Here is a 13,629-nt window from a genome sequence, read left to right on the forward strand (position 1 = left end):
TTTTAACTTTTGAAAATAAAAAAATTTGATACTTAGTTTTCAAAAAATATTTTGATTTAAAATTGAAATTATGTATCTCTCCCCCTTTGACATAATAAAAAATAAGTATAATTTAAAAATATAGGTGTGAGTCCAAGCATGTTATAAAAAAAAATACTTAGACAAAAAAATATCCTCTTTGGGCACATGTCCAACTTAGGTTTTAGCTAACTACCAAGGGATAGTAGTTTGACCAAGTTAGTCAAGTTTAAGTGTATCATTTCAGTTAGCTTATGCTAAGCAGGAACACTTAACTTGATCCATAGTTTGTGTTTATAGCCCAAGCTTTGGTTTGATGCACAGACTTAAGCATCTGGAACTTAGGCTAGAACCCTATGCATCTCACACCATTCTAGGTTTCACAATACACAATCAAGTTATCTAGTGTGCTTTGTGAGATGCGTAACCTAGATCTATAGGTTCATGATTTCTAAGGGAGAAATCTAGACTAAGGCTAAAACATTCCTTCTTACTTTTGAAATCTAAATTTTGAAACTAAGTTTTTCAAAAAATTAAAAATAAATTTTTAAAATAATTTTGAAAAACTAAGTAATAATAGATTTGAAAATATGAGTTTTTGAAAATTAAAAAAATTTATCTTATTCTACCAAACACAACCCTAATTGAAATAATTATAACTGAAGTACTGAAATAGGAAACTGTAATACTAGTAGATCAAATGTTCAACAAGAAGGTCAGTACAAGTCAAAATAAAATAAAAACTAGGTCTACTGGGGAGGTGGCTGAGGATGACCCATGCTCCAAGATCTGAACATGTCCATCAGCTCAGAATGTCTAGCTCTACTCCTCTCCTCCTGACTCTCTAGCTGACTGGTCATAGACTGATGGTAGGAGGTGACAGACTCATGCAGACTATGAACTGACTCCTCAAGTCTGATCACTCTCTACTCCAGAGTGATAGGAGGTGGAGGTGGAGGGAGCTGGAGAAGATCGGCTAGGTCAAGATCGTCATCCTCCTCCTCGACGGCTGTGGCTGGTGGTGGCTGAGGCTGGTTCCCTCGTCTCCAAGACAGAACCCCATCCTCATCTATATGTACCCCAGCTAATGAAAAACTCCTAAGTCCTAACATGTCAAACTCACTAGCTGGTTTGACTTCACCTGCGGTGATGTCAAATCCAAGTGATGCTAGGAGCGATGTCAAAATATGACAGTAGGGCATATGTACCCTCCTGCTGGTGGTAACACCAGATGAAAAAATGATAGCATGAAAAATATGCAAACTAATGTCTATGTCTAATCTATGAATCAATGCATATAAAAGAAATGTATGAAATGGTCGCATCATAGCGACATCCCTGGTAGTCAGGGGTAAAATGCATGTCACTAAAACTCTATACAGGACATAGTCCTGTACTCTAAGTCTAATGGAAGAGAACTGGGTCACTGTAGGGACCCTCTCCTCTCCAAAGAAATATAAATGCATGAGGTCTAAGGTGATGTGGGAGTAGGGATCCCCAAAAGGTACATCCCTAGGGGGTAGCAGGCAAATGGACAAAGTGAATGGCGTAGTCCTAAGTGCTCTCTAATGATGGTGGGTGATATGGTGAGATCCCTCCCTATAACTTGGGTGGAATAGGTCAGATCATCGATCTGAACTAGGTTATTGTACAACTCAACACACAAACTCGTGTTAACCGGGCTAGTACAATAAACTAGTCGCTGAAGGTCGTAATACTCTACGACCTCCATGGATGGTATGCATGATCGTGCAAAAAATATCCTACATATATATCTAGAATGCAAGGGTACAAATGACAATGATGCAAACCTAATCCTATGTTCCTCAAAGGGGAACCTGGGGTCTGTACTAGGGGTCCTAGAGGTGTCAGCCTCAGTGGTCTTCCTCTTAATCCTAATGCATAAAATAAAGATTTAACTAAAAAAACTTTAACTTAAATTATTTTAGAGTTGGTTTGGGGGCTTACCTAGGCATTTTTGATGAATAAATAAGAACCTGATGACCTATACACTTGGCGACGGTGCGGGAAGGGGGGTTTTTGGAGGTAGGAAGGGTTTTGGTGTGGTTAAATGTGGTGGGCCTCGGGTTTCTTTTATAAAGCGCTTCTAGGCGCCTGGATTTGAATCGGGGCGCTTGGATTTTGCGCAGTGCGGGGCGCCTGGATATTCTTTCCAAGCGCCTGGATCCTAAAACCAGGGGCGTCTGCACAAAACTGTGGGCGGATTTCGGGAAGTGGTTCGGGGCGCTTGGATTTTCATATCCGAGCGCCCGGATAAGGTTGGGTTGGGCTTTTAATGAGTTTTAGGGTTTAAATTTAGGTTTTAATTTTAAGAATTAATTAATTGGTTAATTAAAATTTTAAGAATTGATTAAAATTAATTAATTAAAATTGGTTAATTAAAATTTTAAGAATTGGTTAATTTTAATTAAAATTTTAAAGAATTAGTTAATTAAAATTTTTAATTAGTTAATTAAAATTTTGAAAAGTTAATTAAAATTTTTAAAAATTTAATTAAAATTTTTTTTAAAACTTAGTTAATTAAAATTTTGAAAACTTAATTAAAATTTTGAAAACTTAGTTAATTAAAATTTTAAAAATTTTTTAATTAAAATTTTTAAAACTTAGTTAATTAAAATTTTTAAAAATTAATTAATTAAAAATTTTAAAATTAATTAAAATTTTAAAAAGGATTAATTAAAATTAAAATTTTTTAAAGATTAATTAAAAATTTTTAAGGATTAATTAAATTAAAAATTTTTAAGGATTAATTAAATTAAAAATTAAAAAATTTTTAAGCCTTAATTCATCTCACCCATTTCTAGATGATCACACAATTAATCCTATAGGTTGTGTGAGATGATTTTTTAATTTTATCTTGATTAATAAAATTGAGTTATTATCTAATATTTGATTAACCTTGGGTTAGATTCAAGTTTAACCTTTTGACTTACTAAATATGTATTTCAAAAATCAGCTTCCAAGCGGTGGCGAGGCACAGGGGCCTTCTTGGTTATCGGAACAATGACCACTTTCTAAGACAAAGCTGGTTCAAGAAATTACATATTTAGCTAATCTAGGGATAAACTTTGGTCTAACTAGTCTAGGATGTGACGAGGTAAGTTCGGTTAGATCCACTTAGCTAAGTAAATCAATTAGGGTACTCCTTACCCCACTTGACCACCTAGACCAAGTTTTCCTAATGTACTAATCATCTCGACTCACCCTGGTACTATGTTGGTCAAGTATTAATCAAATTTGAGTCCTTACCTAGCCTAGGTTATTCTAAAACAAATAAAAAAATTAAAAAAATAAAATAATCAAGTTTATCTAACATGCAAGGTTTTAGATCCTCCTGGATCATGACCCCTATTGGGTCTGATCAAATAATGTATTTGATCCTTGGGGACCCAGTACTAGTTCAGTCCAACTGGATTGGTCAGGTTGGACTTAGGAACCCATGCTTGGACTCTTGGTTTCTTGGGTCGATTTAATAATGACATGTATGACTTGTGTTTGGCTTTGTGTCCAAGCCCAGATCTGTTGTATCCAACCCTTTGAGTTCCAAGGATCATGTTAAGATACTTGGAGCCCGAGGTGAATTTTTCCAATGATCTTTTCAGATCGTCAATCTGAAGTTTCAACCTAGAATTCTCTTCCTCAAGTTTGACTTGAGTTGAGTTTCCAACTTGAACATTTTCAGTTGGCGATCTGGAGTTGACTTTCTCCTTAAGGAGTGCTACCTCCTCTTGGAGTGATTCAACTTGAGCATTGGACTTAGCTAGCCTTTTCGATAAACTGTAAATAATTGAATATAACTTTTCAATGCTTACAGTGGTTGTGGGTCCTTCTGAAATGGATGCGGATCCGTGGCTTGTGCTTGAGTCACTGTCTGATTCACTTTCTGTTCCAGTTGGTTCGTCTTGAGCTGGAAGTGCTAGGAAGCTTGTGTTGGCTTCTTCTTCTGAGTCCTCTGATGATGACTCATCCCAAGTTGCTTTGAGCGCCTTCTTTTTGGACTTGCGCTCCTTCTTCTGGTTAGGGCATTCAGACTTGAAGTGCCCTTTCTCCTTGCATCCATAGCAAGTAAGTTTTGTCTTGTTTGTAGGTGGTTTGTTGGAGTTGGCTTTTTGCACCACCTTCTTCATTTTCGATCTTCTAAGTCCACGCTTCTTCCTTAGCATCTTCCGAACTAGATTTACTAGTTCGGTTGTGACTTCGTCGTTGCTTTCCGATTCTGACGATTCATCGGATTCATCTTCAACTTGTTTTCTGGATTTTTTCTCCTTGGTTGGTCCTGCAATAAGAGCTATACCTTTCTCATCTATAATGGTGTTAGTTTGCTCATGTAATTCGAATTCTGAAAATAGCTCATCAAGTTTAATTTTTGAAAGGTCCCTGGAGACCTTGTAAGCATCAACCATAGATGCCCACAAAGTGTTCCTAGGGAACGCTTTCAGTGCGTACCTGATCACATCTCGATTTTCAATGGGTTGTCCAATTGCATGAAGCCCATTTAGCAGATCTTGGATGCGTGCGTGCAATCCACTAGCGGATTCTCCTTCCATCATCTTGATGTTGTATAGTTTGTTGATGAGGAGATCACGCTTGCTGACCTTTGTGTCGGACGTTCCTTCATGAAGTTCTATGAGCTTGTCCCATAGATCTTTTGCACTGATGAACGGGCTGACTCTGTTCAATTCTTCTTTGGTCAACCCACATTGTAGTGTTTGGGTTGCCTTAGCGTCGGCTTCAATTTTCCTTTTGGTGGTCGCATCCCATTTTTTGCAAGACTGTGGAAGGCCGTCATTATCAGTCGGGATCGTGAAATCCTGTTTGGATGACGATCCACATGTCCACCTGAGTCTTTAGGTGGTACTCCATTCTACCCTTCCAGTAGATGAAGTCCTCCCCAGAGAACAGAGGTGGCCTTGCAGTGTTGTATCCTTCCTGATGGAACATTTAAATCTTGCACACAACAAAAAAACTAAAATGTACCAAGACTTGGTCTTGGATTAGTAGTGCGGGAGAAAATAGAATGAATTAAAAAAATATGAAAAATCAAAAAACTTGCTCGATCAGTGGTTGCACTGTGTTTGAGCACCCCTTGCTCTGATACCAATTGTAGGATCATTGAGAGCGCTAGAGGGGGGTGAATAGCGCTTATGTAGCATTTTTGAATTTCATAAAATACTCGTAAATCCTTGCGATCAGAGAAGTATAGAATGCAGTGGAAAAATAAAAGACACAAGGAAAGAGCACACAGATATTTACTTGGTTCACAGCCACAGGCTGCTACTCCAAGGCCCACGATCAAATGATCATTTTTGACGGGCAATCAACTATATAACTCCCCTCTTACGAAAGGGAGTTAGCGATTACAAAATATAGGATCGGTAACAACGATACCTGTCCTAATAAAATTAAGCACAAAATGAAATTACCGATAGAGTGAAGATATCAACTTCTGGTGCAGCTCTTCGGCATTACGACGACGTTCCTGGTTGATGCTTCACGTGCAGACGGTCGTCGCTTGAGTGTAGAATGATGCTCCAAGGGGTCTCCCTCGAGGCTCTTTTATTAGGTTTTCCGGAGCACCTGGAAAGCCTTTCCAGGTGCCTCCACGCTGTCCATCGATCCACCATCGGCGCTGCTGACTCGACATTTCCAGGCGCCTGTATCCCTTTTCGGGTGCGCCTCTATGCTGACGTGGAGGTTCTGGATGAACCTTGACTCCGCAACGCCTTATCCAGATCTGGGGCGCCTGGAACCATTCCGGGCGCCTGGAAGCTGAGGTGTCCCGACCACTGGGACTCTGCCACCTCACTGCTTTGCTGGCCCCGTTCCGCTGACGTCCAGTCGCCTGGAACCCATCCGGGCGCCTGGAGTCCGAGTCGCCTTGGATCCAGATAAGGGCGCCCGGAACACAAAGTTTCAGCCCCTCCTTTCCTGCATTACAAGTTAGCACAAAAGCAAAATATAACAGAAAAGTTAAACAGTTTAACAACTATTTTGGTCTTGACTTCAGATTTCCAGTGAAATCCTGGGTCAGACTGACGCCTACTGTTCCCCTTACTGGGAACGTGCCCTCACCCACTCCACTCGGGAGAATTTACCTATTTGCCAACCAAGTCCTCCAGACTTGTTGGACTTCTGCTTAGCCTCGATCCTCGGCCCCAGGATTTCCACTGCTAGACATCTGGTCCACCTGACCTGCCTAGACTTCCACTGCTAGACATCTGGTCCACCTGACCTGAAAAATTAGACTTCCACCTTGACATCTACCTGGACCTAGACTTCCACCTGGTGCACTTGATCCGCCAAGTCTTCTTGCCTAGTCCTCCAGACCAGGACTTCCCACCTAACCCTCCAAGTTAGGTCTGCCTAGCCTCCACTAGGACTTCCACTACCTAGTCTCCACTAGGACTTTCACTGCCTAGTATCCACTAGGACTTGCCTAGCCTCAACTAGGACTTTCCTGTGCTACCTGCACACTTAGATCAGCTCATCAGTAAACATCACACACTTAACTTGAACCTTTTGCCATTATCAAAACTAAGGTTCGATCATCTGGTGCTCCCTGCACCAACATCTAATCACATATTTTATTTTAGAAAATAAAATTCTTAATTAAAAAAATCTAATTTATTAAGAAATAATTTTTTAATATGAAATTTCCTAACAAATTAAAAATTTTCTATAATTAAAATTCTTAATTAAATCATAATATTCTGAACATTATCTACAACTCGAAGTTGAATAATCATTTTCGATTTTGCTTCCTCGTAATATTTTCCATTCCTAAATGAAACCTTCATCATAATATAATTATTTATCTATCTTAACTACAAATCGATTAACAAAAAGTATACCTTCTACGGATGGTTGTGGTTGCCGGAAAAGAAGGCTTTAGGATGTGGCTGCGTTTCTTGCTTCTGCCGAAAGAGGCAACCATGTCAGCAGGTAAAGATGAAAGAAGGTTGTTAGCTAGTGAAGGAGAAAGGAAAAATCTTTTCTCTTTACCGGTAGCCTTGGCAAGTTCCGACGATAACTGCAACAAGCTTCAATGAAGCTCCGATGGCTACTATTGTGGTTGATGTTGTTGGTTGGAAAACCACAAAAGAAAGGGGATGGGAAGGTTGTTGCTATATTTTTTTCCTTTTCTTTTCTGCCGTTGGAGAAGAGAAGAAGAAGAGGGAGAGATTCTGCTGTTAGAGAAGAGATGAAATGGAGGAGGGAAAGAAAGAAAGAAGAAGAAAAGGAAATGGAGAAGGGTGGGCAACGGTATGGTGAGGTGGCATGGGGTGGTGTTGTGGTGAGAAAAAAAACGCGAGGAGAGAAACCCTAATTCATGTTTTAAACCGACCGAATCGGTTTAAACCTTATACTTGGTTCGGCTATAACTTAGCCAAATCAAGTCCAAATCTATCTAGGTTTGAACCAATGTAATCCTTGCTTCCTCACCTACCCATTGGGTTTAGTTCGAACTCGATCTAATTTTTAGTTTAGATCCCTCACTTTGTATCTAATGATTTAATTCGTTCCCTTATTATTATTATATTTATTTATTAAAAAAAATCAATACTTAACATACCAAGTGCTCGAGCTCTTAAGTGCTCGAGCTGTCGAGTCGTCGAGTGTCGAGCTTGCCGAGTGCTGACTCACCGAGTGTCAAGCTGACTAAGTCACCTAGCTATTGATTTGGTCGAGTGTCGAGCTCATCAAGTTATCAAATGCCAAGCTAGTCGAGTGCTCAAGCTACCGAGTGCTTGAGTTGGTTGAGTCATCAAGTTGGCCTAGTGTCGAGTACCGACATGGTTGAGTCATCAAGTTGGCCTAGTGTCGAGTACCGACATGGTTGAGTCATCGATTATCGAGCTAGGTTGAGTATAGACTTGGCTGAGTCACCGAGTGTTGGTCAAGTCCACGAGTGAAAAAGAGAGACGTTGAGGCTTGTGTTAAACATAGTTTCCTTAAAATAGATTCATCCCCTCTTATTGTATTTCAAAGTCATGTTGGGCGTCTGTTTCTCAGGATACAACGGGATGACCACATAGACAACAAAACACTAGTTGTTTATGGTGAACTGAACATGTACCCAAGTGCTATTATGGGAAGAGCTGTCGAGTGGGGTGCACTACAGAAAGAAGAAATGAAAGGGAATGAAAGTGAATGGATTTTGTGATTTTGCATCTACCTTTCTGCTCAAGGTCACTACCAACCTTTAGAAGCATGAAATAGCAGAATAAAGGCCATTTACTGCATTTATCAGTCTAGCTTGAAACGTTAGTTGTTGACCATCAATGGTCAGTCGTTTCAATCGAGTGCCTCGTTAGTACTTGAGCAGGTTGATGTGTGTAATTCATGCATATATTTCTGGTGTTGTTTTGCATACATTTACATTATTCTATTGACATATTTTGCATGTGTTTATTATTTTTACATTACTTTTATCTTTTTTCTATTTGGAGATTTGCTCTTTGCACTTTTTGTTGATAGGATGTGAATTCAAAACTTAATTAGAGTTAAAAAGCCTTGAAATAAGAGCCCATAGCAAGGAACACGCTCTGATCGTATCCCATGATATAGGTATGTTCCTCCATATGAAGTCAAATGCAAAATAAAGTAGTCACAGAGTCCACAACCTTTGCCATGCCCAGGTCATGCCCCTAGGCATGGTTGTGTTCGACACCACAGCCTCTGACACGCTCGAGCATGTGAATTGGCATGGTCGTGTTGCTTGCTGCCCTATGGTGGACCATTGATGTCAAACAACATAGCAACCCTATAGAGACCATCACTTTTTACTTGGATAGAATCATGGGGTACAATATATCAAATCAAACATAATTCAGAGATCTATAAATTTTATTTAGGGTGGGACCATAAAAGCCTAGTTTCAAGGCCTAAAAATGTCATTTTGTTCTCTGGTGGTGGCACCCTAACAATTTAGGAAAATTTCAACAAATTTAGAATACTTTGGAGACTTTAGAGGCTATAAAAGAACCCATGGGGCTTTTGTTTGGATCATATAGGATTTGGAGATTCTCCCCTTCCCGAGGAAGAGGTGTTTCCCTATGACAGGAAATCCTAGGAGAGACGTTCCAAGGAGCCATCGGAGTTTCCATTGATCATCGAGTTTGGAGTTCACCAAAGATGATGATTAATGCACAACAAAGCATTTTCTTTTCCTTTTCTCTCTAATTTTGAGTTGTAGAATGTCTTCTTTCTCATCTTTTGATTGTAGATCCATCTCTATAGAGTAATACTCTTAATTTTAGGACGAGGGAGTAAACCAAAGAATTATTAATGTTGATTTTATATATCTAATTTGTCATTCTTTATTGCATAATTTGCTGATCCATGATCTGATTTTATTGTACATACATGATTATAACACTAATGTGCATCTTCATATCCCACAGGACGTAGGGAAGGACCGAAAGGTGAACCCAACTCTCCAACCCATAAAAATCGAGACATGAGGGGTTATTTAGGAAAGTAGTTCAAAACCTTACGAGGACACCATTGACTATAATAGAGCTTAATGAGTTTACCTTGATTCAATTCGATGTCATGAAGTAAGGGATAACACCTAGAGGATTGTGGGGCAGTATAATAGGAGTCTCCCTGAAAAAGCGATCACTTTAGTAAGGCTACCTTGACAGTAAGTATCGCTTTTGGATGGACACACAAATATAATTTCAAAAGTCTATATCGGTTACCTCGGAATAGACCACCTTCATCCATATCAACATTGAGGTGAGAGAAAATAATATTTAGAGCGTTAGCAATCGTCACAATGAAACTAAAATAATCTTAGAATTGCCTCAAAATTGATTTTCTCTTAAGACTCCTTTTATTTTCCTAATTTATTTTCTTTCTCTCACGATTCTCATAATTTCGTTTATTCTAGATAGTCTGCTTGTGATTCTAATTGATACTCAACAATTGTGCATTTGTGGATTGCTTACATCACATGTAGTAATAAAAGGGATATTAGGTGGTAAAACGTAAGTTGATTCACTTTGACAAATTTTTTCTCGACTGGTCCGATCAGCACAGGTCATGTTCACATACGAGTCGCTTGGGTTCAATGTGTCTGTTAGAATTTGAGTAGATAGTAATAAAATTATCAACTTAAAATCAGCTTTCTTTTTGTAGTGTAATTTGTTAGACCAAAGCACTAATGCACACGAGAGAATTCCTGTGGATCATTCCATGAATTTACGTTTAGAAACTTATGAAGCTCCCTTCTGAAATCTTATCACCCAACCTTGGTAGACTGCCATCGAATTTAAGAATGCACGCATCTCCAAACTCGATACACTCTTCCATTTCATTTGTCATTGGTATGAATCATTAGCTCTACTACCAGTAAGGAAAAGAATATAATTGAGCATGAGTCTCACATTGGCTTTCTTTTTTCCTTTTTAATTTCTCCAGTTTTTGATGTATCAATTTTGGCAGAAAGAAGAGGAGGAACAAGGGTGAAGAGGAAGTGGGAGGAGGAAGAGAAGAAAAAGTAAGAAGGCCAAGAGGGAGAAGAAGGAGAAAATAAGCAAAGAGACAAATTGAAATTATATTACCACATAAATAATTACTATATATAGGAAACTCTTTGTCGAGATGCCACATTGTCTATTTTTTAATAAGTCTTGTAGGGCTAATCATAGATGATTGAACCTAGAGAGCTAACTTACAATAATAATAAATGATTTGGAATAATAGTTGAGCGTGGATATAGGTTAATTTTAGAGAATATTGAAGAGGAGGAAGAAAAGAAGAAAAGAAGAAGAAGAAAATTGAGGAGAAGGGGAAGAGGAATTTAAGGGGGAGGATAATTCAAGCAAAGAAAAGGAGATATAGGGTAATTTTAGAGATGATATATACTGAGGAAGACTGGGCAGGAGGTAGAAGAAGACAAAGAAGATGAAGAAGAAAGAAAGAATAAAGATGAAGAAGAGAAGAAAAAAAATGGATGATGGAGGAGGAGGAGGGAAAGCTCATGTTAAAGAAGAAAAAAAAAAGACAAAAGACAAAGTTAACATTCTTTAACAAACAATTAATGCATTTTTATAAGTGTACACACATTGAGTACAACAAAACCCATATTTCTTGCATTTTTAATAAAAGAAAATGACATGCCAACAAACGGCTCAACTACAAATACATTACAGTACAAGAATACTCCTTTTTTTTTGCATTTTTAATAAAAAAAATGACTTGCTAGTAAACGCCTCAACTACAAACACATTATATAGTAGAAGGGCGACTCATCTTAATTGTAATCATGTAGCAGTAAAATAAATACTGGCCACAATTTAAGTAATAATTTAGATACTTTTAGCACTCCGGTGTAAGAGAATGGTCCCTGCTATAATCTCGACAATAATAATACACCATGTAATTCCTCTGAACCCACTGCATCGCTGCATACTGTGCTGAGCTAAGCCCTTTGCCAGTCGGTGATGGAGACACAGATTGACTTATTTTAAAATTTGTGTACCTAGCCACAAAAGGTTGATACCTGTAATCGGTTTTATATCGACCATTATCAGTGGCCCAAGATGATGCATCCCATATGGAGCCATACACCCACATTTGTCGATCAGGGAAGGTCATCTCCATCTTTCGAGCATATCTTCGTATTGGCACATCATCCACAAAAAATCTGCAATTGTGATAGTGCAAGATGCTTAAGCTCAAGTTACTAAACTAAACTTATCTCATCTTTTAGTCTTGTTTCCCTATTTTTTCTTTTTTCTTTTAAACAAAACCCCTTAGATTTTTTATTTCCTACAAACTTTAATACACATGTTCATCAGGACTGCTTGTGCAGATTCCTATCAACATTGAAATCTATAGGTCTCTGTTTTTTTTTCCTTCACTAGGTACTAGCGATCATGACATCTACAGTTTGACAAAGAAATTTACCCCCCAAAATTAGGCAAGTCCACTCAATACAATAAATGACTACTTGTATTCTTCCAAGCTTCTCCTTCAAGTGGGGAAAAAACTCTATATTTTGTTGGCGTTTGTTAGAGTTGGAGTTGGCTGACTGATGAGAAGGCTACTGGCATGTAACTTCTTTCAGGCATGATCATGAATGAGTGACTTTATATTTGTATATGAATTTTAAATGTGAATTCTTGAACATAAATGAGTGTCTTTATGTTTCTACATGAATCTTAAAAGTGAATTCTTGAACGAATTTTAAAGGGGAATGATCTTGCCTCCGGCCGGTTGATGACTTATGTTAGTGAAGAGATCAGTCTGTTACTCACATGATCTCATCTGGATTCCACAGAATCCCGTAGCGGTGGAAATCGGCGGTCGGGTCGAACCAGAGGTGGAACCTCATCTCCCGGCCGACGATTCGGCCATCACCACTGCCTCTCACGTACACATTCGTCTGCAGTATGTACGGCCTCCCTTCAATATTCCCCAAGAATTCGATGTCTACCTCGTCATGGAATCCAGGGTACGCTTGATTATTAGAAAGCTGCAAATCAAACAAAATCATTTGCTTTTGTTTTTCCTGCAAAACATACTGTAAATAGGGGAAACAAAGGAAGCAAGCAAGCAGACAATTTACTCACATAGAATGCTGTGTTTGTGCCGGCGGTGTAGCCACTCTGGAGCTTGATGGATGCCCCAAAGTAGCCATTCGTGTAAGAATTGATCGACTTGAATCCACTTCCTGCATTGACCACAGATATTTCTCAGTCGAAGGATCGAGAGAGAGACGAGTTTATCTGAAGAAGCCGTTCGAATATACCTGATTTGCTGTCGAGCCATATGGTGGTCGAATACTGATCTGGGGAAATGGTTTGGTGCTCAGGCCCCCAGAGGTTAGTGTAACCTTCAGTGAACTTAATTGGGCTCAGAGAGGAGCTGGGGTAGTACCCTGGAGATGGCTGGGCATTGATGGAGAGCAGATTGAGCAGGACAGGCAAAAACAAGGCAATGAGGAAAGCCATCAAGTCTGAAGGAGAGGCAGTGGCTCGGGATGAGTGAGATGAGAGGTTGCACAGGGTTTATATAGATGAGAACAGGTTAAGAGGGTGGAGTGGAAGTTGTGATATGGACAAAAAAATAATTAAAGCAGGTAAAATCCCAAGTTGTTTCAAGCTTTGGTAAACAGATAAAGAAACTGATGTGTGTTGGAGTGGCCATCAATTGGTGCTTGAGTCTAGGATTTCATTAGATTAAACAATTCTTCTTTCCGCTTATTAAGCTGTGATTCTTTTGACTCGGGGAAGGGCTGACTTGTATGAAAATGTCATTAGCCCCCATTATATGATTCATCATATAATTTTACCTAAAAACTGCAAGCAACTTAAAGAGTTCACCAGCAACTTGTCTCAAAGTCTGATCCTGTCACTTTCAGCTGTGCTCGAATTTAATCAATTCAAAATAAATCACAACCAGGAAGCATTTGGATTTATCTTTCCATGATTTAAGCGATCACAGAGGTCCCACTATCTCTTGCCTTGGCAACAAAATCTTGCAGCAGTTATTCAGCAAAATGTTAAGCCACCGCCATTGCAGGAATAGGAAGCAGAGGACAGCAATGACTGGTCTACACATGCAAATTTATCAGAGAAG

The 13,629-nt window shown here is 38.9% G+C and overlaps 1 protein-coding gene across 1 annotated transcript; it reads right to left on the reverse strand.

Moving 5' to 3' along the window:
* Window positions 1-11,116: 11,116 nt before the first annotated feature.
* On the reverse strand, window positions 11,117-13,042 carry LOC141812518 (putative xyloglucan endotransglucosylase/hydrolase protein 32). The gene is made up of 4 exons (XM_074700510.1): window positions 12,800-13,042; window positions 12,621-12,721; window positions 12,306-12,523; window positions 11,117-11,692 (listed from the first exon to the last, which is right to left on the reverse strand). Exons 1-4 carry the CDS (start codon window positions 12,999-13,001, stop codon window positions 11,365-11,367), a joined length of 849 nt encoding a protein of 282 aa, XP_074556611.1. The 5' UTR covers window positions 13,002-13,042; the 3' UTR covers window positions 11,117-11,364.
* Between the last annotated feature and the right edge of the window lie 587 nt (window positions 13,043-13,629).

This window comes from Curcuma longa, chromosome 19, assembly GCF_044706935.1.
Source record: "Curcuma longa cultivar G26 ecotype Majalengka, Jawa Barat chromosome 19, ITB_CL_G26_1.1, whole genome shotgun sequence".
Classification (NCBI taxonomy): domain Eukaryota; kingdom Viridiplantae; phylum Streptophyta; class Magnoliopsida; order Zingiberales; family Zingiberaceae; genus Curcuma; species Curcuma longa.